Raw genomic sequence first — 10,327 nt, 5'->3', positions numbered from 1 at the left:
AACTAATACTAATTAAAGAACAGTTTTAATAGTGTTGTCTTTTGTGTTACATTTTCTAGCCTGTGACTTTTAATCTAATGCTCCGGGGAATCTTTTCTTTTCATGTGTTTGAGTTTTGACAACACTGACAATATTTTCTTATGTACTGAATTTTGCATAACAAAATATTAATTTGATTGAGTAAAGGAAATGACATAACTGCTGTATAAAAACCTAAATTACATCTTGGGGTAGTGGGGGTGGGGAACAAAGGTGATATCTGTGACTCTCAAGGGAAGTTGTCACAAGTATCAGTATTCAACGGTGAATTGTACGAGGATGAGTCTTCTGCTGGGCCGTCTGCTACTTTTGTTCCTCCATGCCCACTCATCTTGGTGTGAGTAAAAACTTCAATATTAATGTAGGATTATGTGTGCTTCTAAAGATGCAAACTTTAAAAACTTTAACATTTTTAAATTAACTTGAGAAAATAAATAAAAAAATAAACCAAAGCTAGATTTCTGGGCATAATCAAAATGTAATGGGTACTAAGCTTTCATGGAATTCTCACATAACTTGAAAACTAAAGTTTCTAAAAGTACTCAGATTATACAGAATTAATTTTTAGCATTCAAATTATTGTTGACTTTAATCATCCTACTTATAAAGCACAGGAACTGGACGAGATAAAAAAAAAAAGGGGGACCTGCTTAAACATAAAGCTTAATGAAAATAGCGAAATATAGACATAGTTGAATGTAAGTGCTTTTATGCATTTTTAAGCCCATCACTTTCATTTTCATGACAAATTTACAGTGCATGGCTAGTTCTGAGCAGGAAACTGAGTGAAGTTTAGCTGAATTCACATGAAGGAAGTGTTAAGTGACTGAACATATAGTGAACCACATTAAACAACTTATGGACATCAAACAACAGTTAAAAGGAGAGCGAATAGATTTCTGACTTAGACTTCGAATGAAGAAGTTATATTTATTCAAGGTTTTTGAAACGATAGATGTAAAAGACAACCTAAAAGTTGTCAGGAAGTTTATTTGAGTTTATTTTGTATGTTTCTTACCGTATTACCGTAATGCTAAGTTCTAGTGTTACTATAAGTATGTCTTAGTTAGGTTTTGTTTAGTTAAAGTTTCATCCATGCTCCCTTGTTTATGTGTCGTTTTCTGTCTCTTGTCCTCTATGCATGATTTTTAGTTATGCCTGTGCCTCGTTCCCCTTATCTCTTTCCGTGTTCCTCTCCTTGTGTATCATTCGGTCTCCCCAGTCTGTTATGTGTTTCATGTCTGCGTTTTCCATGTCATATCGTCAAGCTCGTGTTGTCATGTCTACGTCTCACGATGTTTCCTATGTTATTTTGACAGTCTGGTGTTCCATGTTCAGTGTGTTCAGTTTTGCTTCCCCTGTGGGATCATGCTCATTTGTGTCAGCTGTGTTTGCCAGGTGTTTCCACTTCTCTCAGTACTCTTCTGTGTATTTAAGTGTTCTGTCTTCCTTTTGTTCATTGTCAAGTCGTCTGGTGTCTTTTGCACCATGTTCCTGGAGTCCATGTATCCAGTTTCACATTTAGGGTTTTTCATGTTTATTTTTAGTTTTCCCAGTTTAGGTTATTGTTTATTCTCAGCTTGGTTCACCTTATGCATTGCTTTGTGTTTCTCCATCAGCCATAATAAACGGCTCGCTTTCAGTTAATATTAAGTTTGTTTCCATGATTTGTTTTGTCTGGATTTAGGTCTTCTGTTCTCAACTCCACACAGTCTTCATCCGCTGCCCTTGACAAAAATTATTGTCATGTCATCTTTATTTCCAATGTGCAATCACTACTGTATATTCTTTTTTAATAACTTACAATAATATGTTCCACTTTGTCTGTTACAGGTGTTTCATCAGGCACATTTGTTGTGACACAGAGTCCTCATGTTTCTGTCATGGAGGGCGAGACAGTAAACATCACCTGCTGCTGGACAGGGAAGTTTGAAAGATTGAGAGTGAACTGGCTTAAAAATCAAACAGAAATTAGGAGTGACTACTTTAATCAGCCTAATGCGTCTCTGAAAAAGGAAGAGAAGAAATGTTCATCTTTGAATATCTCAAATGTTAGACCAGAGGATTCAGGGACGTACATCTGCAAGGTGACTGTGGAGATACCATCTTTAACTGAGGCTAAAGGAAATGGGACAGTTATCACAGTCAAGAAGATGGGAAGAAGTGGGACATTCGTCACGGTTAAAGCCAAAAAAAAGAAAGATAAAGGAAAGATAAAGGAAATTTTCACAATTATGCCCAAAGTGAAGAAAGATGACAACACAGATCAGCATATTGCTCGAGGTAGGTGACAAATCACCAGAATGCTGACATACATGTTTATGTAAGCCACTGGGTTGTCTAATATAGGTTTACCGAGACATGATCAGGTCTTATGAGCAAACATCATTTAAAAAAAAAATATTGATTGTGTCTCGAACGTTATTAGTAATGTTTCACTAAAAACATATGAATGTACACTCACAAATCAACAGCGGTGTTATACATCTGCTCTCACATGGTTAGCAAACCGTGCACTAAGACGATGGTGGTTCATAATCCCATATGCAAATGTCTGATTGTGTAGATTTTTAAAATGGCACAAAACCGCTGTGGAACCAGGATAGCAAAAATTAAGTTCATATTTTGTCAAGTTGTGCAGAGGCAGTGTTGGGGAGTAACAGGATACATGTAGCGCCGTTACATATTTAAAATACAGAATATGGGTAACTGTATCCCGTTACAGTTACCGTTTTAAAAGGTGGTAGTCAGAATACAGCTACTCTGTTGAACTAAATGGATTACGCGCGGTCTTTTCCTTTTTCATATGTTAGGCTATGCCCTCTCTATTTTTGGAAACCCAAACAAAACATGCATTAAAGAGGCTCAAATGCCTGTGTCTCAATCTCACTGCCCATGTCACCTCTACTTGCCGTGATGTCACATCGCTTGACGTGAAGAAATATTTTTTAAAATTATTTTTCAAAAAATGATTTAATATGAAGGCAATAGGCAGTGTTACAGGCATGGCCCTAAAGAATGTAGCCTCATGGGTAGTGTAGTCTGTGCTGCAGCGAGAATGGACTGCCATACCTGTGATGTGTCTGTGAGCGCGAGGAGGGAGAAAGGGGGAGTGGAAAAGTAAGAGCAGTCATCGAGCAGAAACGGGAGCTGGAAGCATGTAAATATAATAATAACCACTGCAGCCAAAAAGAGTGCCTGACAAGCCCAGTTGTAAGTAAGCTATTAAAACTCGACTGTACACTGTGTTCGTGTTTTCCTCTGAAAAAATAAGTTCCGTTGGAGCAGTCTTTCAACGCCTCTCTCTGTCTCTCACTAGCAAAGTTGACCCAGGCAACAAAGTAAAGCTAGTTTTCGGCTACGAACCCGACATATTAGCCAGGGGTCCCTTTACGGTTTTATGTCTTTACGGTTCAGAGCAGCGGATCCATTTTATATAAGCGCGGAATAGTTTTCTATTCGTGCAAAAAGTGCAGCCTTACCTAATGTCAACCTACTGTTGCGCATTTCTTATTGATATTTGAAAATCTAGTTGGTATTGGTATGGTGAATAACCTTCAGTAATAGTAATAAATCACACAACAATAGTACATTCACGTAGTTGTAAAAAGCATGATAATATATTAAGTAATCCAAAGTATTCAGAATACGTTACTCTCATTGAGTAACGTAACGGAATACGTTACAGAATACATTTTAGGGCATGTATTCTGTAATCTGTAGTGGAATACATTTTAAAAGTAACCTTCCCAACACTGTGAAGAGATGAGTGGTATGGACCTAAAATGCACAGGAGTGGATATAGTGAACAAAGGACAAGCCCTTTATTTGGCCAACAAGTAAATAAAAAAATATAAAAAAATATATAAAAGGGGTGTCAAATGTACGGCCTGCGGGCCACATCCGGCCTAGGAGATAATTTCATATATCTGTTATTAAAGATCCGTCGTTATGTGGGAGCCGAATCTTCAGCCTTGCTGAGAAACCGTGCATGGGAGGGTAGGACTTTATTTTAATGGGCACACCATGCGGCCAATCACATGCGAAGGCAGAGATCACACCATTATGTAAAAGAAGGAAGGGCAGCAGACATTCCTAAGACACAAAGAGACGTGAGCCAGTGTTCCAGGTTAAGTGGTTTTTAATCCTAGCTGGTTAGATCTGTTTGCGCAGTCCATTCTCCGTGCAGCAGATGTTGGATTTTTTACTGAATAGTCTTCTCTGTCTGTCAGCGTCTCGTGGAGTTTGACAAGATTAACGACGTTGACCAAGAAAGGTCTCCATCTCCAGCTCATGCAAATATAGACACGTATCAATATTATCCTCAGACAACAATGAAATTATGTTAAAAAAAATTAAATCAGAAAGTCTTCCACCTGTCGTCCTGCCCGTGTCTTTCTTTTAACATAAATAACAAGCCGAGATTTTCCTCACAACACAACCGATGAGCTCGACTGACCGTCGGGTTTACCTGCATACATCCTGTTCACCTGTCAGCTGTTTAAAACCTGCTGATATAGGAAACACGCCCACGTTACCTGGTGACGATCACAGCTTAATATGGGCAGCTGCTGATCAATATAACGTGAAGTTATTCTGCACAAAATAAGCAAATGTATCTTTTTTCCTCAGCGTAGAGCTGCTGGAGCTCGTGCTTCCGCTCAAAGTGATTGATTGTTTCTCTTTTTCACTTTCTACTATAGACATTTCTGTTGTTTTTTTTTGTTTTCAAAAAACAAAACAACAACAACAGTCTGGGCAAAGACGTTTTTAAGTCTCATGCTGACTGTTTTCTTCCTTTTCAACAGCAGCATTTTCTTCAGTATGTAGAAAAACTGTTAAATATGTAACTTCTTTACACTGACAGGAAGGAGAGTTTCACTAGTCGGGCCCACTTAAGTGGGCACCATATGGCCCGCAGCGTAAAAATGCATTTGATGCTCCTGCTTTAACTGAAACCTATACTGGGAGACTATACTAGAACATTAGGAATTGGGGACATCAGGGTGACTAACGGTCTGAGGGATAAAGGGAGACAATACATATGATGATGAGGGGAAGTGGACATATGGGAACACAACTGAACTGAACACACTAAATGATTCAAGGGGAAGTGAAACAGAACACGATGCAAACAAGACAAGTGACTACCAACATAAAACAGGAAATAACACAGACAGCAGACAGCTAGGGAGGCAGAACACAGACAAACCAAACAGACATGTGGACACAACCAAGGAACAAAACAACAAACAAACTCAAAAGTGTGTGGAAAACCTACAACAAGTCATAAATCCACAAAACTCAAAACACTGGCATGGAGTTATCACTCCAGCCTGTGGACTGTGTATAACCTGTGTGCACCTGATCAGATGCTTCTGTCGATGAATTTCAGAAGCCCCAAAGGAAGAAGTATTCACTTATCTCATGAGGACTCTGCCCGTCCTCGCCTTGATCACAGCCTTCTTCTGGCTCTACTATGTAGGGAGCAAAGCTCAGCAGAACTCAAAAGGTACAATACAACACAAAGCTCCAGTGACAGCCAGTTGGTTACGCTGCATAATGACCGGTTGATTGTCATATTTCAGCTTCTTCTGGAAATAAACCAACTTCAAGTCCAAAACAAGAGCAAGACGAGGAAGAAGAAGAAAGAGATGGAAGAGCAGTAGAAGCAGCAAATGAATGTTAGATTAAAGTGTCTGATAATGAAATCTGATTACAAATAGAAAAACTGTATTCTTTTGTTACTGATCAGTTAAGAGTATGTATAGTTTTATTCTTCATTCATTCAAAACAACAAATGTTGGCACAACAAAAAGTGACTGCACATGTAAATAGATTGAAAAGTGAATAATACCACAACGCATGAGAAGTAGAGTGGGTAGATGGTGTCTGTGTGGAAGTATTGTGTCCGAGTAGTGGTATGTGACACTTGTCAGTTGACTTTTGATTCAGTGTGAAAGGTTTATCCTGTGCCCTCACATCTTGAAGTAAGTAAAAAAAAAAAAACCTCTTTGCTTTCAGATTTGTTCCTATTCTTTGTTTTCATGTTCAGTTAAACTTCAGGTAATTCTGCCATTAAGCTACTAAAAAAAATTGGAATAAAACGTTTCTGTGTTTTCTTGCACATGTTTTAACGGCACATTTGTTGTGACCCATACTCCAAATATGTCTGTTCTACTGGAGAGAAGTCTGACAGAGTGAGTGTGAACTAGCTAAATAAGACAAAGGAAATGGTAGACATCAGAATTATAAAGATGGTAATACAGATAAGCTTGTTGCTGGGAGTAGGTAACAAAATGTCCTGCCATACTTCATGTTGATACCGTCCCGTTATGGACTGTATGATATTATCTTGCTAGTAGTAAAAGTCCGAAAAGCTCCACTTCAAATGAGCAAAAACCCATAAAAATCTAGGTTGAGCACCTGATCCTGTTTACAGTTTTAGGATTATTGTATCTGTACAAAGTTATAGACCTGATCTCAAAGAAGTCTTCTTTAGCAACTGAAGAAAATACAGTATTTAAGAGCTGCTACAGCCTGTGCAGCTATATCAGTGTCATCCATGCTTGTTGCCACTTTTATGTTTTACTTTGCAGATCACATTAGCTAAGTCTGCTAAAAACTGAACCACAGACTTGCTTCACCAGTAAGTATGAGAGCTGATGGCTAGAGTCTGTAAGGTGTAAGCTGTAAGGTCCAGCCGATTGGAGCACTGGGGCTAGCAGTTGTTACAATGTAGCAGTGCCTTTCAATCGTGTTTTCATCTAACAAGAAGCAGTTCTTGCTACCTGGTAGTGAATAACTTGTGTTTACCTCATCAGATGAATTTCCCAGGTAGACATGTTCATTTCAGTCCTTAGACTCTACCTATCCTTACCCTCAGCACAGCTTTCCTCCACCTATGTAAGGAACAAAAAGCCACATAGGGCTGAAAAGAAGCTAGTTTTCAATATCAAAGTGTAAATGGAAAATTTATTTATTTACTTTCTTTAGCCTTCCATCTGTAGCACTAAATGTCTGTCCTTTAACTATTTGCTCAAAACAGTATGATTTTGCTGTTATGAAGAATTCAGCGAAGCGAAGGAAGATAAGCTGTGGCTTTGAACTCTGCAAAAACTGAGAAAGACGAGACTAATCTGAGCTTTGGATGCCAATGTTTGATGTGAATAATTTGACCACAGATGTAGGTGTCAGTTGTTATTGTTGGTTCAGTGTGAAGGAATGAAGCTTTTATTAACTGGCCTGCTGTTTTCCTGTATATGCATCCTCTCTTGGGGTAAGTAAAAAAAAACCCTCGTGCATTTTCTTTTCTCTGCTTGTTTCAGAATTTTATAAATCATTTATAACGACTGGTAGTTCGGTCAGGTACTATTTAGCTGTAGTAGTGTTAAGGCTCAATTTTACAACTTATTTTTCTGTATTTCTTTGTAAAATATTGAACAATTTTACGTCTGTATGTCCAGTGTGATCTGTGACCTCCAGTATATGTTTTTCTATCCAGGTACTATTTTACTGTGTTTGCAGTGTGTTTGGAATCATTGTAATGCTGAAAAATGAAACTGTTGTCAGTCAGACACATTTCAGATGGTACTACATAATTGTTGGTACTTTGCTACATTTAGAATGATTATATATCGTAATGATTTGTCCTTTGCAAAGTTGTCTGTTATGGTTAGACATAACACTTGTGTCATGTTTGTGTGCGGTGTTCAAGGGATTCAAAGGTCAGTATTAAGTGGCTCAACAAAATAAAAGCTAAACAAAACAAATAAAAAAACAAACAACATTCACCTGAAAATGGCCAGATATGAGGACTGGACTGAAAAAAATTAAATGAACTTAAAAGGAAAGAAGAAAAACTTTGAACTGTTGCTAAGACTGAGGCATGGCTCGAGTGTTTTGCACAGTACTGTACAATGTTGTTTGGTTTTTGTTCTTTGTTTTCTGTGTCGTTGTTTGTGCAGCTTTTCAGTCATCCAGGTCATGGGAGTACTGTCGTATTTCAAATGCAGTTTCATCAGCCTGAAACACACTGGCTGTTCAAATGTCTTGCTTACCTCATGGCACACAGGTTGAGAACTACTGATCCACCAAACAATAAATCTAAATGCTAAAGGCTATCAATTGAAATGTTATAGCTTTAAGTTGCTCAGCTTTTGTTCCATTACTGGGAGAGGGAACAGCGGTGATGACTGCTACTAAGTTTCCAGGAAGTTGGATTGTTAGCATGGTAACCCTGTAATTTAAGGTGATCAGATGAACTCTATCTACTAAATGCCAGCATGACAGCATTTAGCTCAATTCAGTGCTGTACTAACTTTCATATTCACACAGAGTACAGCTATGCTAGTAGCTCTTAACAGCATATCCTACAAAACACAGACTGTATATAAGATGGATTTATATTCTGATAATTTTAAGTGGGTTTTCATTAGATAAGTTGAAACTATAGGTGATAGGGAACTAGTGTTTTCTTGGTACCCAGCTTAAAGGTACAGTGTGTAAAATCTCACCACTAGGTGTCAGTAGATTGCATATTGAAGTGAAGTGAGTTCTGTTTTCTTATAAGTCTATGAGAATGCATCAAATTCTTGGAAAATGTTACTCCACAGTAGACCATGTATATTTATCAGTGCAATATTCATTTGAATCATAATAACCTCAAAATATTACTGACTCACTAGCGCTTTGAGGGCTCCAGAACAGTAGAAAAGCGCTATATAAGAATCAGTCCATTTACTATTCCCTAGTGATAACTGACTTGTGACTGACAAGTCACAGATGAGCTGGTTGTTACACTGTTACAAAATAACGTTTCAATTGTTACTGTACGTTCTAAAACTGATACAATTGATAACACTTTAAATAGCATTATAACTTTAGTAAAATACATGTATTTACATTGTTTTATGTTGTCACTGCAGTGTTACAATAAAGTCTTTTGTGACTATTATGTTTTTCACTTTCTTATTCATGCCTATCCTGTTGCTCACTGATGAGGTTTTGGCACTGAAAACTACTCAGCATGTAAAGCATGTAGTGTGTTGTCACGGAGCCAATCAGGGGAATTCCCAGCACACTCTAAATAACAACTCAGGTTTTTCTCTGCTTGGACTGACCCAGGCTGTGAGAGCTAGTGTGACTGGCTGCTTTGCGGTCTGGCTCAGCTCCCAACATGCAATGGCACGTATGCAGCAACTGTGCCAATCAGCTCCACCCAGCACCACAAACTGCTCCACCTTTCCTCCTGCAGGCAAAACAACAAACCACTATCACAGTTAGGTTTAAGCATAGATGCTAAAAGACACCTTGTGCTTATGTAAGCCGCACTGTTTGAAAATATGTGACACCCTCAGAATGAGACTGTGATGGGGTAATAGAAATCTCTAGTATTTATATTTTACGACTCTTGGTTATCTTAAACTTCTTTCAGTAACCATGGGTTACAATAGTGACCAACACTTCTGATGTGTGTGCCTGCAGCAGTGCTGACATTTCATCCTGTTCTCGTTCTGTGTCTCAGTGTCGCATCTGACATTTTAAACTCTGGGGACTTCTAGTGGCTAACACACAGCAGTGTTTAACATATTCGCTTTACACATGAAAGGATCCTGGTTTGAATCTGAGAGCAGGTATAAAACCAACCTTGACGGGTCACATGCTAGTGCAAGTCCCAAGCCTGGATAAAAAGAATGGTTGTGTCAGGGAGAGCATCAGGTGTAAAATCAAAACATGTGGATGTGTCGACTGCTTCAACCCCTTGGGAAACATAGTAGCAGCAAAAAGTAGCTTCAGACTCTGAGGACTCCACAGAATGACAATTCACGTCATTTATGAACTCTCATTTCACGTTATCAGGTGACCTACATCAACTTCCTCCCGGATGTTTTCAACAAAATAATAATAATAATAGAACAAAAGCTATACCACTACAATAATCTGGCAACGTAAAACCCCCAAAACAGTGCAGTTAAAAGAATAAGTAAAATATTAAAATAAATTAATGTTAACATGTAAACTTTGTATGTATGCATGTGTGTAAACTTACAACGATTGACTTTCAAACTATTTAAATGACAATTCTTGAACAAAAATACAGTTTATTACATTATCTGTCCTTAATATGTATTTTATTGTGACCCCATTTCAGCATCTCTGCATGAGGATAAAAAAAGTGTCCTTTTCAGTCGGAAGAGAAAGGTCTGAGTCTTAGTCACAGCTTCTATAGTTTGTCTGTAGCTGTCGTCTGTCTGAAGGAGGAAGCAGCAGCATCTGTGGGTTTTCA

General features: G+C 38.2%; 1 protein-coding gene across 1 annotated transcript; it reads left to right on the top strand.

Moving 5' to 3' along the window:
* The first annotated feature begins 279 nt into the window (after nt 1–279).
* On the top strand, nt 280–8,995 carry LOC120739139. Its single transcript, XM_040040826.1, has 4 exons — nt 280–376; nt 1,873–2,322; nt 5,435–5,551; nt 5,628–8,995. The coding sequence occupies exons 1-4, from the start codon at nt 319–321 to the stop codon at nt 5,726–5,728; spliced, it is 726 nt and encodes a 241-aa protein (XP_039896760.1). The 5' UTR covers nt 280–318; the 3' UTR covers nt 5,729–8,995.
* Nucleotides 8,996–10,327: the final 1,332 nt, after the last annotated feature.

Source organism: Simochromis diagramma, unplaced genomic scaffold (genome assembly GCF_900408965.1).
Source record: "Simochromis diagramma unplaced genomic scaffold, fSimDia1.1 OVJJ01000317.1, whole genome shotgun sequence".
Lineage (NCBI taxonomy): Eukaryota > Metazoa > Chordata > Actinopteri > Cichliformes > Cichlidae > Simochromis > Simochromis diagramma.
Note: the sequence above shows the minus strand (reverse complement) of the source record. Positions and strands in the feature narration are given on the sequence as shown.